Genomic DNA, 18,736 nt, shown 5'->3' on the forward strand with positions numbered 1-18,736 from the left:
TCCCAGGACTCTGGGATCATGACCTGAGCTGAAGGCAGACACTTAACCAACTGAGCCTCCCAGGCTAGGCACCCCCCCATCCCCAAGTCCTGTCCTTTTTAACTCGGACATTCCAGACATTCCAGGCTTCTGACTTACATTTGGGTCCCCTGCAGTGCAGTACCATTGACAAACAAATGGATGTCGAAAAATTCTCCCAGATACACGGAGAGGCTCACTCTCCTGCCATTTTGGAAGCCCCCTGAAAGAGAAAAGAGTCAATACCAGCAATTATTACCAAAAAAGTTAGGAAAGTTACTTCCAATCCTCTTATGTACATCATGAATCTCATCTCTGGGGAAAAATCCCCCCACCAAGAACTTAAATGGGCAATAAAAATCTTCCCCAAAATACCATTTACTCACTCATTTTTCCATTCATCTAAAAATATTTATTTATTTATTTATTTTTTTTTTTTTAAAGATTTTTATTTTTATTTATTCGACAGAGATAGAGACAGCCAAGCGAGAGAGGGAACACAAGCAGGGGGAGTGGGAGAGGAAGAAACAGGCTCATAGTAGAGGAGCCTGATGTGGGGCTCGATCCCACAATGCCGGGATCACGCCCTGAGCCGAAGGCAGATGCTTAACCGCTGNGACGCTTAACCGCTGTGCCACCCAGGCGCCCCTCATCTAAAAATATTTATTGAATGCCTTCTGGATACATAGTCTGCTAATAGTCTCTTCTATTTCTCAAAAGAAAACGATAAAAGCATGACCCCTTCTTTTGGGAGTTTACAGTCTTTTCCTTTTTTTAAAGATTTTATCCATCTATTTGACAGAGCCAGAGGGAGTGTACAAGCAGGAGGAGCGGCAAGAAGCAGACTCCCCACTGAGCAGGGAGCCCGATGAGGGGCTTGATCCCAGGGTCCTGGGATCATGACCTGAGCAGAAGGCAGACATTAACCGGCTGAGTCACCCAGGCACCCCTGGGAGCTTACAGTCTAAGTAAGATAAGCAGACAGTAATTGACCATACTGCAAGGTGGCAAAAAAACAACATTGTGGGTTATCTGTAACAGGTACCATAGGATAGCTATGTATAATGTATAATGTTATGTTAGAGTTATGTATAATGTTCTCTTAGGATAGCCCAAACCAGAATCCCTGGGCTCTTTGTTTAAAATGGAGTCAGTTAAGCATCTGCCTTTGACTCAGGTCATGATCCCAGGGTACTGGGATTGAGTCCTGCATGGGGCTCCTTGCTCAGTGGGGAGCCTGCTTCTCCCTCTGCCTGCCGCTCCCCTGCTTGTGCTCTCTCTCTCTCTGAGACAAATAAATAAAAAACCTTTTAATAAAATAAAATGGAGATTCATGAGTTCTGTCTCAGTTTACTGAATTTGATGCTCTGGCAGATGTTTAGAGATCCCGCTGGCAAAGTGCCTCACTCCACGTGGGTAACTCAGGAAGGAGGCGATAAATGATCTATATTGCCATGACAGACGTGTGACTAGGTGAACACATGAGAAAATCATCTCTGAACAAGGGTTGAGTTGTAAGGGGCGAACACAGAGGCCAGGGTGGGGGCAGTGACCTGAAAGCAGGAAAACAAGCAGGAGCCCCATTTGCCGCAGCCCCATGGAGACTAGTCCCATCGCGAGGCCCTGAGAACGGGCAGTCTCCAAAGATTACGGACTGGCCACGGGAGGTGAAGAAGCCAGAAGGAACAATGCAGAGTCTGAGTCTCCAGCCTCAGAGGCTGGGAAGTTGCTGAAAATAAGGAAGATGAAGGGTAGCAGTGAACACAGAGATGGAAGATGCTGGAGAAGAGGGGGTTCAATATGGGGGCTCGGTGCCTGAGGGATCCTGCAGAAATGGGGCAAAGGACAAGAAAAACAGGTTAACTTTGAAAATGAGGGAATATTCCCTCTCCTAGAAGAGTGTGAGCTCCAGCCGCTCAGCAGAAGAAGAGGCAAGAATGTCTGTGGAACTGGGGAGCCTGGGTGGCTCAGTCCGTTAAGCAGCTGCCTTCCACTCGGGTCAAGATATCAGGGTCCTAGGATGGAGCCCCATATCTGGCTCCTTGCTCAGCAGGGAGTCTGCTTCTCCCTCTACAGCTCCCCCTGTTCATGCTCTCTCTCTCCGTCTCACTCTCAAATAAATAAATAAAATCTTAAAAAAAAAAAAAAAGAAAAGAAAGTCTATGTAACTAAGTGTGGGAGATGAGGAGATTTGTTGCGTGAGGTGCTGCTGCCAAGACTCGGGCCACTGACAAAGTCAGAGAGGAGTTCCCCAGCTGAGGCCGGAGCTGGACCGAGCTGCTGGAGGACAGCGATGAGCTATGGCACGCAAGCGTACATGCACACATACACGCACGCACATACGCACGCACGCACGTACGCATGCCCCAAGCAGGAAATATAGTCAATTCTGGTGAGATTTCCGCGAGGGAGTCACAGGTAAATAACGGGCCCATTCTAAGACTAGATTCCTGAAGGATCCACTCTTAGCAGCTCAGAGGCCCCCAGGAAAGGCCCACGGACCACCCACAGCCCACAAACCACAGTCTGCAGAGCCCCGGACCAACACTGTCAGGAGGAAAAAGAGACACCAGCCACATTAAAGGGGTTTTTGTCCTGTTTGCCTGAGGAGCTTATCTGCTCTGCATTTTGACTTAGAACAGTTTTGCAGCGAGCTAATCCTTAAACAGTTAAGCAAACTTTCTGACAGCAAGAAATTAGCCAAAGAAAAACAAACACAACCACATAGATAGGTGATCAGACAAATAGAGTTAAACATTAAAGGTGGGATCTGAGGGGTGGGCATATGCGTGCTTACTGTCTTATTCTTTCAACGTTTCTGAATATGTGGACATTTCCATAGTAAAATCTTGAAAAAACAAGCAAATGAGACCTCCTGGTGACCACCTCCAGTTGACAGTCCCTCCCTGGAGCCTTCTGTGCCTCTGGGCCTTTGCAGCTTCCTTCCTGGGCCTGTTCTGGAGGTCAGCCCACCCATTCACGGCTCCACCACCCAGGCACGACTCCAGTCACCACCTGCCTGTGGGAAAGGGTGGGTGATGAGCCCAAGAAGTCGGGGGCTCTGGGTCCCATAAGACTACAAAACCTGTCTCCTCATCTATACGATTTTCCTTGCCATCACGCCCAGTGTCACAGAGCAGATGGATGGGCAGTCCTGTCCCTGCTTCACTGGGTAACTCAACCAGTAACTTGCCTCTGAGCCAAAAGCATTTCTTTCCTGGAAACGAGAGGAATCCCTGTGTGCCTCTCCTTGCAGAATCTCCCGCCCTCTCATGAAGATTCGAAAGGGCTCTGGAGAACAAGTCAGCCAGGGAGCATGTGGCTGGAGCGTGCATAGGGAACGTTCTGGACGCACCCAGGCGGCTTGGGGTGAGCCGTCACCCTGCAGCTGCAGATCTGCAGCTCTTCAGGGCTGTCGGGAGGTAGAATCACCCAGACAGTCGCTTGCTCCACCGAGGGCAGGTGCAGTGGGAAATCCAGAGCTCACCATCCCTGTAAGGGTGACAGGCTCCCACTGTGTGGGGGTGCATGGGAGCCCCCAGGCTTTGCAAGTAAATAATGAAGACGGCCTGACCCCACAGACCGCGGGACTTGGGTCCACCCAGGTGGCTACACTCGGGGTAACTTGCCCATCGTCACAAAGCCCGTGAGCAGTGAAAGAGTCTGGACTTAGACCAGGCCCTGGTTTAAGTATTTGAAGAACTGGGTCAGTGTGCCCGGGGTAGGATCAGCGTTAGGAAGCCAGGGAGTACCTGCTGAGCAGAGACTGTGTGAGGCAGAGCCCTGTCGGAGGAGATGGGGCTGGCTGCCCAGGATCTTCACTTGTCCAGGGACCCAGGGTGGGGGCGGGGAGCTGGAATTGGGACCATTGGTGAGGACTGTACTGCGAGGAGCCTGCGGGGTTCCTGGCACTGGACATCTGAGGGAGGCCTGAAGAGCAGTCACTCCACACCCAAAGGAGGGGGGCAGCAAGGAGATTTTTGAAAGTGTGTCCTGAAGATGACTTCAATACAGAAAAACACACTCTGGGGATGCCTGGCTGGCTCAGTCATTAGAGCATGCAACTCCTGATCTCAGGGTCATGGGTTCAAGCCCCATGTTGGGTGTAGAGTTTACTTAAAAATAAAAATCTTAAAAAAAAAAAAAAAAGGAAAGAAAAACACCATGGCAGTGAGAAGTCTCTTGGGGATGGTCTAAACAGGTGACTTTAGGACGTTTTTGCCCAGAAAGCAGAGTGAAAACACAGTTGACTTCATGACGCGGTACGCACGCACTCACATCTTTCACATCCCTTACCCTTCCTGTTTGCTATGCACTCTGACACCTTCTAAGGTTTTCTATTCTATTCCATTTAATTACTCTAAATGCTGGTTACACCCATTAATTTTAAATCCATACATTATGACTCAGTTTGAAAAACACTGATCTAGACTGACTCCACTTTATAGAGAGAGAAACTGAAGCCTAAGTTTACAACACAGTTTGTCCACCCAGCAGTATTGACATTTGGGGCCAGACACTTCTTTTTTTTTTATGATTTTACTTATTTATTTGAGAGAGAGAAAGACAGAGACAGAGCATGAGCAATGGGGAAGAGGCAGAGGGAGGGGGAAAAGCAGACTCCCTGCTGAGCAAGGAGCCCTACTGGGGGCTTGATCCCAGGACTCTGAGATCATGACCTGAGCCAAAGGCGGACGATTAACCAACTGAGCCACCCAGGTGCCCCCAGACACTTTTTGTAGTGGGGCTTTCTGGGGTATGGCAGGGTAATTAGCAGGACCCCTGACCTCCACACACTCGATGCCAGTAGCATCCACCCCCAACTTGTGACAATCCAAAATGTCTCCAGATACTGCCAAATGTTCTCTGGGAGAAAATCACCCAGGTTGAGAACCATTGGTTTATGCTGCTAACATGAGGCAGAGCCCATCCACAGGTTTTCTGACTCTGAGGGTAAATGTCCTTTCGAAACACAAAGCTGCCTAACGGGGCATCTGAGTGTTCTGGATTCCGTTAACCACTAATGCAGGAGAGAACTCCAGATTAGCCTTCCTTCCCTCCCTTCAGAACTCAGGGGAGAATCCAATGATGTGCAGACATTAGGAAGGTGAGCTGTTGAAAGTTGCTGGTGAGCCCAGAGGGGACTCCCACACTCCACAGACACGCAGGGGTGCAACTTCCTATAACCGTGGGGAGAAGATGGGCTGGGCATCCCCCACAAGAGGCCAGAGCAAACCAGGGAAGCTCTCCCCATGGCTCTGTCACCTGGCCTCTTGAGCTCAGTGACCGAGGGGGCTACGTGAGGGAGCAAGGCTTCCCCCCACATGCTGGAGTGGGAAGCATACTGGGGAGCAAGCTGGCAGCAGGAGCCAGTCAGATCGGGGTGCTTTCCTGGACCTTAGAATGTGACACTCACTAATATGCATTTTTAACAAACACTCCACCGCCTCTCCTGTGACTCTGAGGCAGGTGATCATCTTCCAAATGCTGAGAAACAGGGATCTGGTCTAATAGGGGCCATTCACTGATGTGGAAACTAAGGTTCCTCCTGGTAAGTGACTCAGCACGGGGTCGGTTGTGAGTCTCTGGCTCTCTCTGTGCTGGCGCCAGAACCAGGTCCTGCAGCTTGCCTGAGGACAAGTGGTCTCTCTGAGCAGGGGACACCCGGACTCCAGGATCTCTCTCCCCAGCCCCTGTGCAAGTGGGCCAGGAGACCCATAGCTCTGGCCTGCCTGGACCTGCCTGACAAGAGCCAGGATCGAGGGAAGGGCCCCCTGCTTAGACATAAAGACTTTACCCAGGATGTGAGCAAGGTCCATAGGCGCTCGAGAGGAGTGGGAATTTGTGGTTTGGAAGCAAGGAAACAGGATGTCATTGGAGAACAATGGGGCAGAGATGTATGGAGGGGACACAGGCATGCACGTGGAAACCGGAGATGCGGCGTCCAAGCGTGCCTAACCCAGTGCCTCAGCCTCCCGAAGCAGCAGCCCTCAGTGGGGAGCCTGCTTCTCCCTCTCCCTCTGCCCCTCTCCTCACTCGTGTGCATGCTCTCTCTCTCTCAAATAAATAAATACACAAAATCTTTAAAAAAAAAAAAATGTGTGATGAACCCATAGGCTGCTTTAAGCCAATTACCTGCCAGAAAACTGCCCCCTAACAAGTTGTTATAAAAACAATGACCCAGTGGGGCTAAGTGGGGAGGTCCCACTGAAATACTTTGAAACAGAGAGGCCTCACACAGCCCTGCAGTTTCTCCTTGGCCCCTGAAACCCTGGAAAGGATGCGCAGAAGGCGCGAGGCCCTGGACACAAACCCAAGCAATGCTCCAGGGAGGGAGGACTAATGTACCAATGACCTTGACAGAGATGGCCCCCCGGGGCCCCGCAGCCCCTGGCCCACCATGTTCATGACCAACAAGTGGACACCCTGTGTTAAGGCGGCTGCTTTCCATCACTAAGTTGGGGGTAACCCTGCAGGCCTGTCAATGATTTCTCTCCCTCCATCCTCACAGTGTCCCCATCTTAAAGATGAGGAAGGGGAAGCGGGGACACGGGCGCAGTTCCCTAAGGACACTCCGTGAACAGGGGCAGCCCAGACCAGCGCGAAGCTTTCTGACCGCAACTGTGGCTCTTTCTTACACTTCAGTTTCCTGCTGGGGAAGAGCCACCTCATGCTGGGGGATGGAAAACAACCAGTCCCCCAGATGGATGAGCCCAGGGCTGGGCAGGGCCAGTGTGGTCAGGGGGCTTCCTGGAGAAGGCAACAGTGACAGCCTGAGTTAACCTGCCTGCTCAGCGGGGAGTCTGAGGCCTGCCCTGAGTGGGGTCTGGAGTGGAGTGTAAGTGGGGGAAGGGGACTCGTCCAACATGACGCTTGCCTCCCTGGGCCCAGACAATGAATTCTGCGCTTGGCCCTAAGATTTCATTACACATGTTTCAAATCCACCTCCAGGATAAGGAGTCCACAGCCAGAGTCAGGACAGCAACCCCTAGTGTCTCCATAGGGTCCCCCTACCTGGAAAGTCCCCTAAAGCCCAAACCCACATGGTAGAGAGGGTATCACTCTTCTTTCAAAATCTTTCTCCCATCACTCCTAACCGTCCATTCCCACTGACACCCCAGAGTCATCTTAAGGAAAGGGTCTTAGGTAGGGAGTCTATATGGAACCCCACTATGATTTTTTAAGGTGCATACAACTAAGTACACATGGAAAGATCAGTAGATGGCTTCAATGTCAATTTCCTGGTTGTGATCATTGAGGATAGTTTTGTACAATGTTACGAATTGAGGGAAACTGGGTAAAGGATACACAGATTTGCATTTTTTTACAACTGCATGTGAATCCATAATTAGATGAAAATAAAAAGTTTAATTTTAAAAAAATAAATAAATCTTGCATAGTCTCTCCAGTAACTTTTGGGTTTCTTATGGAGATATAAGAGGCCACTATGTTTTTTTTTTTTTTATTGAGAAACAAGACAAAAAGAGAGAAATGCTTTTTGCCTTGTGATGAGAACGTTTAAGAGCTGCTCTCTTAGCAACTTTCAAGCACGCCGTACAGCAGCGTTAGGTACCGTCGTCACGTCGTACAGCCCATCTTCAGGACTCAGCTAGCTTACAAACGGAAGTGTGTGTTTTTGACCATCCGCCTCCAATTCCCCCTCCCCCTACCACCTGCCTCTGATAACCCGAATCTGACCTCTTTTCTAAGAGTTTGGGTCTTGTTTTGGGGGTTTTTTTTCTTTCTTTCCTTTTCTTTTTTAGATTCCACACGTAAGTGAGATCATCCAGTATTTGTCTTTCTCTGTCTGACTTAATTCATTTAGCATAATGCCCTCAAGGTCCATCCCTGTTGTTTTAAATGCACTATGGTTTTTAAGGTAGAGAAATCCACTTAAAATAAACATTGTGGCCACCTGAGGCAGGAGGTCCTCAGCCTTCAGCCTCCCAGGGAAGGTGAAGGGGTAACTGCTCTCCCAAGACACTCCCCAGCTGCTGCCTCTGAAGCAAGGGGGGGCCCCCAGTTTCAGAGTTCAGAATGCCTTCCTCCATTTGTCATGCCCTGGGATGTCTGTGGTCTTTTTCACCCCCTGCCTGGTTATTATGGCCAAGACCACCCTACCTTCCGCCGTTCTCCCTTTCTGGACCCTTTTGGCAAAGTAGCAATTCCCTCTTCATCCTTCCAGCTGCACGAGACTCCGCACTAGCTGCTCACTGCTGCTGAGTCGGGAGGCAAACTCCCCCATCAGGCTGTCAGCCTCACCCCTTGACCCAGCCTTACTGCCCACTACTCCCCAGCCCCATGCTTCTCAAAGTTTGCTCCCCAAACCGGCAGCTGCAGCAGCACCTGGGAACTTACTAGAAATGAGCCTTGCAGCCCCCACTCCAGATCCACTGACTCAGAAATGCTGGCGATGGAGCCCAGCAACCTGTTTCTAAGCAGCCCTCCCAGTGATCCTGAGGCAGATTGTTCAAGAACCATTGCACCAGCCACCCTGACCTCCCCACTGGGCTGCACTGAGGGAACATAGGGAACATACACTCCTTCCGGCCTCTTCCCTGTGCCCAGGCTGTCCCCGCTGCATGCAGCCCCTCCCCTGTCCTCTCGGCCCAACCAAACCCCTCACCCAAGGCTCCTCGCAGGCCATGCTTTTCACGAAATCGGTTCTTCGGTACCACAGAGCACTGTGTTTTATGAATCCCCACCCCATCCCACCTTTGGCGCTGCCACAGACCCCAGTGAGCCACACACCAGGAAACAAAGATGAGTGAGACATGGTCCTTGCCCTTGGGGGGCTCAGGGAGGAGGAGGAAAAAGGGCAGTCTGGTGAAGCGCAGTCCACTGAAGTCACACGGAGATAGGGTTTCCAGCGGAGGCAGGGCAGGCGGTGAAGGCACACGGAGCCTCCCGGTTACGGCCGCTGTCAGCCCAGGCAGCACCCGAACAGCCTGGCCCCGCGCTAAGCACGGAGGGCTGCATCCAGCCTGGGACACTGGTGGAGTGACCGCCCCAGGAGACCCCCTACCCAAAATCTCTCCTTGACCAAACCTGATCAGGGGTTTGGTCCTCTGAGCCCTCCTTTCAATGAGGCCCCCACCTTAGGCTCTGTCTTTGGTCTGATTAGTTCCGTTCAGCAAGAATCTTGCGGGGTCAGTTTATCAAAAATCCCCCATCCTCAATATCTGACCAATTCCTCACACCCCTCCCTCAATGTCTTATCACCCCGGCATGCCTTCAGCAAGAACCCTGTCGAGTGGGCTTAGCCAGATGTTATCCCTGATGCATTCCCCTCAGTAATTTTCCATCCACAGACCCCCACCCGGCTCCTTGGCTGTAAATCCCCAGTTGGCCTTGTTATATTTGGAGTGGAGCCCCATGCCTCTCCCTTACTGCAAACCGCCCCCCACCACCATAGCAGTGGCCACTCTTGAATAAAGCCTTCCTGACTGTCTTTACCAAGTGTCACAAAAAATTGTGCTCTGACAACGTGGGTCTGTCCATTGCCACACCATCTCCCCGAGGCTGCGGACCTCGTCCTCACTCACACATCACACACATCAGCTTCATTCTGAGTGTGAAGGTCACCAAACCACAATCTCCCCATCACTACCTCCAGGCCCGCTCCCAGCCCTGGAGAGAGCCCTCTTTCCTTAGTGCAGAGGAGTGTTCTCGCGTCCTGCCCAGGATCAAAATCCAGCTTGACCTTTGATTAACTGCCAACCCTTGGCAGGATCATACCACCTCCTTGGGCTCAGCTCTTCATTTGTGAAACAGGGGTGGCTGCAACCCGTACGCACATCTCAGAGCCGCTGTGGGGCTCAGAGATAAGTACTAGCAAAATACCAGGAGTCCCCCAGGAGCACACGAGGTGTTCAACATCTGCTAGGGACCCTGAATTCCGCCAAGAACATAGCAACGGCCCCTCCCGTTTGCTAGGAGCTCTGTGTGTTACAAAGCATCTTCTGGTTCATCATTTCTCTTGATGTTTTGGAGCTCCCAGAGTGCAACCTGCACCCAGAGCGATGCACACAACCACTGGAAAAGCACAAAGACCCTCTCCACCCCACCAGCCTCCCAAGAGAGAGACCTGGGGGGGAAGCTAAAGAAAGCTCTTGGTCATGGACAGGCCATTCCCCTCCATGTTCCCTCAGGAATCTGCAAGCTCAGGCACTGTCCTAAGAATATACCCCCAACCCCCGCCCGCACTGGGGTTGAGCTTAGCTGGCACCTGCCCTGAATCCCTCCCTTCAGTGCCCCGGACTCACCGATTAGCGAGAAGGAGTGCTTCTGGCAGTCTCCAGCCAGGAGATAACTGCAATCTCCCGCAAAGCTGTACATGCTCTCATCGAAGGTATTGATGAAGTCATCTCCAAAGAGGCTGCACCGGGCCATCGGTGACCTGCCAACAGTCCGTTTTGTACAAAGGGTCCCTGCAAGGAGAGACTGCAGGTGAGCAGAGCTGGGACCATCAGCCCAAACCACTCCAGCCCTGTAGAAATGAGGCTGTGGCTGATAAAAATGGGGCTGTAGGGAAGTACTTTCCATCCTAAACAAGACTCACGTTGCTGCTTTTGGCCCTCACAAAGGACCAGGACCCACCACAGTAATAGAACAGCTTTTCAGCATATCTATTTGTTTTAACGATATTTCTTACTGATTCAAACTGTAGTTCATGCTTATCAGAGAAAATTTGGAGAATACAGAAGAAAAATACAAACAAGGTAAAATCATCTGTATTCAGCAATAACTAAAGTTACCGTTGCAGTTTTATCTTTCTGTCCTATTTCACAGCATATATACAATTATAGATTTTTTACGAACTTGTTTTCATCCTATATAATTTATAACCTATTTCTCAACATATTACAAAGAAATTATCATACCATTGTGTATACTTGCAAAACATGATTTGTAGTGACTCTATTTGCATCTAAATGTATGCGGCAAAACCCCCTACTATTAGATTCTTAGCGTTTTTCCAAATTTTTCAATGTTTAAATAGATTGCAGTGAGCATCTTTAAGCATTAAGCTACTAGTGTATCTTGAACAGTTTACATTCAAACAAATCAGCCTGTGTGTCCAACACATAGAATCTATGAAGCCTTAGCTCCTCTAGGGCCATACGCTAACTCTCCCAGGAGATCCTCCCACCACCTTCCCATTGTGTGTGTGTCTGTGTGTACATGTGTGTGTGGTCAGATGGGGCACCACAGTAGTAAATTTCTAGTAAAACTTCTAGGAAGTTTTCTGGGTCTGCTAGCACGGGACCCACCTAGTAGGAAGATGTAGAGGGTATGAAAAATGTACATTTCCCCCCCAGCCTACACTGTGAGCAGCAGGCTGGATGTCATGGCCTGAGTGGTCTAGGTGGGGACAAGCCAGGGTCAGAAAAGGGTCCCTCTTGCTGTTCATGGATTTAGTATCTCGGCAAGGGAAGGGAGGCAGTGTAGTGCAGTGAAAGAGTAGTAACCCAGGACCCAGGAGAACAGACCTCTGATCTCTGCTTATGTGACTTTGGAGCATTTATTTTTCCTCTCTGACCCTCAGTCTCTTATCTGTACTCTGAGTGGTTCAACTAGATGACCTCTGCAGTCTCTATCCAATTCTTGGATTCCTTCTTCCCCCTCCTGCAGCCCCATTGCAGAGAACTGCTCTGTGTGGCCCTTGTGCTTCTTAATTGTCCAATCAGACTGGCATTTGCAGACACCTGCTCCTGGAGGAATACAAGCCGGAGCAGGGGGCTCTGAAGAAGCTTCACAAAGAGGAATGAACCAGTGACTCTGGCAGGCCCAACACAAGCCTAACACAGTGCTGGGCACACAGGTGAGCTCCAGACACACCTGCTGATTCCTGGAAGGGAGTTATTCCAAATGACCCTGAGACAGGAGTAAAGAATGGAAGCACTTTGGTACCTACCTGACAAGGTGAGGGCCAGAGCCAGCAGCACCGTCGCAAGTCTGGCAGGAATCATCTGCAGAGAAGCAGGAGAAATGATCGCTGATCACTGCCCTCACAGATAGCTACTGGTATGCGCTACTGTCCATGTGTGAAGTGGGAAGAACATTTTTTTTTAAAGCAAGAGAAAAGACTCATCCTTACTGGCCCTGTTTGCCTTGAACATGGAGTACTGGTCCCAAAAAAAAGCTCCCAGCCAGGCCCAGGCCCAAGAGTAACAATCACTGTGAGCCAGACCCTGGGCGCCCTTCCCTCAACAGCAGACCCAGAGCCCAGGCAGAGATGGAAAGCTCTGCCCTCTCCTCTATATGCCTCCAGGCCAGCCTGGCCTCTCATTACCCTGCACTCCTGCACCAGCCAGGAGCTGACATGCACCTAACTCCACCCTGCCTCTTCGTCCTTCCACACCCGGCAGCAGACTGGGGAGAAGGAACTATCCTATGCTCTATTCCTACCACAAGTCCCCAGATGTCGAGAATGCTCTATAGCCAAGTTTGCTGGTCAGTCCCCAGCCCTAGACCATGAGCACCTGGCATAGCGCCAGCCCTGAGGAGCTGCTCAGGCGACGAGCTGATGCATGGACAGGAGTCCAGTAGCCCCAGGCCCGGGCAAGGCTCCCCATAGCGTGCCCCCCTCCAGAGAGAGACAATTGACTCTGGCTGCAGAGCACACCCCAATCCCTTACAGCCCCTCTCCTCTTGAACACATTGTTAAACAGGTATAGAATCTATCACCTGAGATTCACTGGGGGTGAGTCCTTTCCCACCCAATGCCTCATCCAACGCAAGAAAGACAAGCCTGATCTGTCCCGCATCTGCAGGAGGGGCACTTCGACCTCAGATATGGCCACGTCTTGGTCTCGGAGCAGGTGACCCTCTCCAAGCTCCCATCACACAGGTAGATCAGCTCCTCCCAAAACACAGCCGGAGACGAGAGCAAAACCCACTCCAGGCTCGCCTCGTCAAGTACAGCACGCAGCAAAGCCAGGCGTGAACAGGAGCAGCTGCAGGACTCCCCAGAGACAAGTGGAGAGTGGTCCTTTGGACGGTCCTGGCTTTGAGTCACCCTCCACACAAGCCCTTCTCGCCCCAGGACAGAGGACGTCCCGTTCTCTGGGGGCCGGGACCTGTCCTCCTCTTTCTCCCACAACTGAGCCAGCCCCGCTCCCCAAAGACCAGACCTTCCTCTGCAAGCGGGGGCAGCAGGTATCTCCAAGGTCCACTGGGAAGCTCAGCGCCGCACGACGGGGCCGCCCGCCTAGGCCATGCTCCCCGGCAGCCGAGGCCGAGGGGACTGCGGCAGCTCAGCGCTGGCTCACTGCTAAGTGACCCGGGGGCTGCACTCCCGCAGCCAGGGGAGATAAAGCCCAAGTCCTGACGTCCACCCACCCCCCTCCTTTCCCACCACAATAGCTGTGAGCTGCCCCAGCGGGGGATTGGCCTCCCGTTCATTACCACAAGGAAACAATGAACGGAAATGGTATTAGAAATACCTCCAAGCAGATAAGGCTTTGAAGAGTTTGGTGGGAGACCTCGGACAGCTGCCATGATGGGCTGCCTTGCCCTCCCCACGCCCCCCACACCCCAACCCACACGGAGGGCTCCACACAGGCAGGGGATGACCGGCAAGGCTGGTAGTCCCCGGGCAGGCTGGTCCAGGCGGGGGAAGAGGCCAGACCTGATCCACACAGCCTCTGGATCCTGCTGCCAAGGCCAGACACCGGGGAAGTTGGGAAAAACACCTCAACCTGAGCCAAATTAGCCGCTGTGTTTGGAGAAAGAAGAGGACGGATGCTTCCTGTCCACGCTAAGGTATGAATGATGCCGTCCTGGCCCCGACAAAAACAGGCCCTTTGAGCCCTGGCCAGCGTTCACGGTCCAGTTCAACGCGGGCCTGCTCCCAAGCCCAGACCCCTGTAAAGTGATGGCCGGGGCGGCTTCATTCCCGTCCGCCCCCCGAGACTCTTGCACCCACTGCTGCTGCCTGACGCGTGCCTGACCTCACACACCATACACGCACACCAAACACCACACACATACACATACACACACACCACAGACGTACACAGCCCCCCACACCACACACATGCGCACACATATCACACACACCGCACACATATCACACACACCACACACATGCACATATCACACACACACCACACACATGCACACACATATCACACACACATCACACATACCACACACCACACACATACACAGCTCCTCACACCACACACATGCACACACATATCACACACACATATCACACACCACACACATACACATATCCTCACACCACACACATGCACACATATATCACACACACAACACACATACACAGCTCCCCACACCACACACATGCACACATATATCACACACACATATCACACATAACACACACCACACACATACACATATCCTCACACCACACACGTGCACACACATATCACACACACCACACACACGTGCCACACACACACATGCCACACACACATACCACACACCACACACATACACAGCCCCCCACACCACACACATGCACACACATATCACACACACAACACACATACACAGCTCCCCACACCACACACACACACATCACACACATACACATATACTACACACATACCCACACAACATCACATACATACCACGTGCACTATCCACACCACACACACACCTTACACACACCACACACACATAACGTATACCACACATGCACACATACCACACACACATATTACACACATACAACACACACACATGCACCACACGCACACACACTACAGACACACACATTTGCACCACACACACAACACATGCACACATACTCCACATGTACAAGCACACACATCACATATACACATATCACATACGCACACATACACACACCACGCCACACACATGTCCACACAACATCACATACACACCACATATACTACCCACACTACACTCACACCATGTGCACATACATACCATACACACCGCACACATACATTCACACCACATACATACACATACACATATACCACACACACAACATACATACACACACCATACACATATACCATAAACACACGCATGCCACATACATACACATACAACACACACCACATCACACACACCACATACACATACCATACACACATGTACATGTGCATATCATACACACCACGCACAAACACACAGCATGCATATACACATATCACACACCATACACACATGCATACCACATACACACCACATACACACACACCATACACACTACACACATCATACTGCATACACACACACCACACCTGCACACACATATACCATATATACACAACACATACACATATCACACACACAGTATACACACACTACACCACACATACCACACACACCACATATACACATACCATATACGCACACACACACCACATACAATACACACACATCCCACATATACCACACACACACCCCACACATGTACACACACACCACACCCACATGCACCACACACACCACATACACCACACACACCACACAAACACCCATATAACACCACACACGCCACAAGATGCACATATACACACATAGCACATTCATGCACCACATACACACCACACACACATATACCCCAATCCTTCTTCCCAATCTCCCATTCCTAAGAGCCAAATTCTCCACATCATCTGCTAAACCCATTCCTGCTAAAACAGGTAGCTGATAAAATAGAGGAGGAAGGTGACTCTCTGACGGTGGGGTTCCAGGCACCATGACAGGCAGACGCAGACCCATGCAGGTAAGGAAGCCCACCTCACTGCTTCTCACCTGTGATTCCCACTTGCCCTAAGACTCTGGGAGACCATCCCGTCCCCAGCCTCCCCACTCCCCACACACATGCCTCACGCTCTGCCCCTCCCTCTACCGCCCAGCAGAGGATGAATGTTCCCAAGGAAGCAAATGGTAATAGACGCAGAGTTCGTACAATAGAGTAGAAAGGTACTTAAGAATTTCCACTTCCAGCTTGCTTTTTTTTTCACTAGATAACCTGAAAATCTGCCCACTGTGAAACATCTCTAAATGCCATGTTAAATATGACAAATACTTTTTAAACGCACAGCTAACCTGGGAGGAGAATAAGGGGTATCTCCAAGATCGAGGAACCCCGTGAGCAGGAAGTGGTGCCAGCACACAGGTCTAGTGAATCTGGGCACCTTCCAGGCTTGAGGCATGCTTGGCAAGAACATGAAATGAGGCTCTGGGCCTGACCCAGGCAGAGAGCTGGACAACACCCTACGTAAGGCTGATATGTGAAGGGAAACCTTCCAAAGGGCGTACCAGGAAAAATTCCAGCCACCAACATGGAAGAAAAGGAGCTTGTCTATCTCTACCAGTTTTGGTGATGGGAAAATGAGGTCTTTCTCTAAAATTTGTCGCCACGGGCCCACACTCATGCAGGTTTCGGGTTCAAATGACATTACCGCATGGTCCGGGAACTCCCAAGTTGGGAAGATGACACAGAGGTTAGTCTTAGGTTAGCACCTGGGCTCCTGGTAGAAACAGAAAATAAATTCTATCTAAAAAGATAAACCTTCTTCCCAGGTCCCATATGATATCCAGAGATAAATCTCTGTAGAAGATCAATTCAAAATCACAGATGTTTCAACACTTGAGAAAACAATCCACCATGAGCAAGAATTGGCAGTTGCAACCAAAAGCAGGATTAGATCCCCCCAAGAATTCAGATAATAAAATGATCAGATAGAAGTGGAAAAATCAAAGTATTTAAAAATATCATAGACTAAAGATCAGGAATTGAAAACCTAGAGGAATAAGACATGATGAGAAGAGAACAGAAAGACTTAAAAGAACTTTTAAAATTGAGAATACATAGGAAATTCATTGAAAAATCCAAATACAAACAGCAGACATTTCTGAAGAAAAAAAAGAAACTGCTAGAAGAGAGAACTAAGGAAATTCTTCAAAGAGACAAGGAGATGAAAAAATAAGAGATGCGTTAAGAAACATAATAGAATAAGAAAATCCAAAGAGAAGTGCTGAGAGACTGTCCTTACATGTCATGCCTTAGCTTGAATGCCCCCCGGAAGCAGGCCCTGAGAATTTTAGTGCACATTATTTATCTGGGAGAGCAGGAAACACCAGCAGGGAAGTGGGGATATGATATGGGGAAGGGAGAGCAGCCAATAAACAATATTTATTAAGCAGCCACCACATGGGCAACTGAGCTTAGTCCTGTGAGGAAAGTGCTGAGAAAGCCTGAGTCTCATGCTCAGAATTATCCCACTCTTGGGTCAAGAAAGCAGGGGTATTTCTACATCTACATGGGTCATTAATTGTCAAGGGCTGCTCCTGGCACTAACTTCTCCATACATCTGGCTCTCAGGCACAGTGGTGCAGACACTGGCTGGCTAGAAGAAACACATAAGTCCAGAGGGCCATGGGGGAGGCACTGTAACTTCTGCTCGGCCTAATTAAATTATCATTCAGTTACTGCAAAGTAGAGACATTTTTTGGAAAAATGACAGCATGTTTAACATTGAGATGCCTTTCTGAGAGAACTACTAAGGAGAGTACTTCAGGGAGAAGGAAACTAAACCCAGAAAGAAAATGCAAGAAAAAAAGGCAAACCAAGAAATTGGTAACTATGAGCAGGCAGTGATTGAATAAAACAGTAACAAGAACAATGATCAATTAGAGAGTTGAAAAAATAAGATAGAACCAGAATACCAGATAGCAATAACACCTAAGACAGGGAGTGGGTGATGGGAGTGAAAGTGTATTAAGGTCCTCAAATTGCTCAGGAGAAAGAAAGGGATGATAACTGTAGGCTTGGTTAAGGCTACAATGCATACCAAAATTTTAAGAGAGGCTACTAAAAATAAAATTAAATGTAAGTTTTCCAAACCAATGAGGAAAAAACAGGAACTAAAACTAGATTGACCTGGGGAAGGGGCGGGGGGAAACATGGAAAGAACAGGGCAAACAGCATAAATTAAGATAGCACAAAACACCCAAATATGGATAATCAGCAGTAAAGAGAAAGATTATCATATTAGATTTCTTTTAAAAGGCACACAATCAGCAATGTTCAAGGGAAAGACCTAAAACATAAAAACACAAAGACTGCAAGGAAAAAAAACAAAAGGTCGATGGCAACCAAGAGAAAGCTGGCTATATTAGCATCAGACAAAACAGACCTAGGATAAAAGTCATCTTCACACATAAAGAAGATAAAAATTTGGTAATAAGTTGAACAAACCAGGAAGAGATAATTATAGATTCATGTGCACTTCATAATACAAGCTCCAAATGTATTTTTTAAATTATTGAATTATAAGGCAAAGTGAATGAGCTTCAGGTAAAAGTAAACAACATTCACTTATGGAAAACAAGCAATCAAAAACATCTTAGTAAGGGGCACCTGGGTGGCGCAGTCCGGTAAGGGTCCAACTCTTGGTTTCAGCTCAGGTCATGATCTCAGGGTCAGGAGATTGAGCCCAGCATCAGGCTCCATGCTCAGTGTGGAGTCAGCTTGAGATTCTCTCTCCCTCTCCCTCTGCCCCTCCTGCGCATTCTCTCTCTCTCTCTAAAATAAATAAATCTTTTAAAAAAAAATCTCAGTAAACTGTTAAAAGAAGGAAATGTCCCTGACCTAAGAAAGAGAGTAAACTTCACAATTATGGTAAATCATAAGCCACTTTCTCTTTAACAACTGGCAGACAAAGATACCCGGTATCATACTAGCAACGTTGTTAGC

At 49.5% G+C, this 18,736-nt stretch overlaps 1 protein-coding gene and 1 pseudogene across 1 annotated transcript in view; both read right to left on the reverse strand.

Moving 5' to 3' along the window:
- VWF (von Willebrand factor) overlaps positions 1-13,380 on the reverse strand; it is a 138,439-nt gene extending 125,059 nt beyond the window's left edge. The window contains exons 1-4 of the mRNA XM_034645977.1: positions 13,155-13,380; positions 11,936-11,990; positions 10,284-10,448; positions 139-241 (exon numbers count right to left, since the gene is read on the reverse strand). Of these exons, the coding sequence (XP_034501868.1) occupies positions 139-241; positions 10,284-10,448; positions 11,936-11,990 (323 nt within the window). The 5' untranslated portion in view covers positions 13,155-13,380. The remainder of the gene's footprint in view (positions 1-138; positions 242-10,283; positions 10,449-11,935; positions 11,991-13,154) is intronic.
- LOC100464715 overlaps positions 12,489-18,736 on the reverse strand; it is a 36,487-nt pseudogene continuing 30,239 nt past the window's right edge.

Source organism: Ailuropoda melanoleuca, chromosome 16 (genome assembly GCF_002007445.2).
Source record: "Ailuropoda melanoleuca isolate Jingjing chromosome 16, ASM200744v2, whole genome shotgun sequence".
In the NCBI taxonomy this organism is placed as follows: Eukaryota; Metazoa; Chordata; class Mammalia; order Carnivora; family Ursidae; genus Ailuropoda; species Ailuropoda melanoleuca.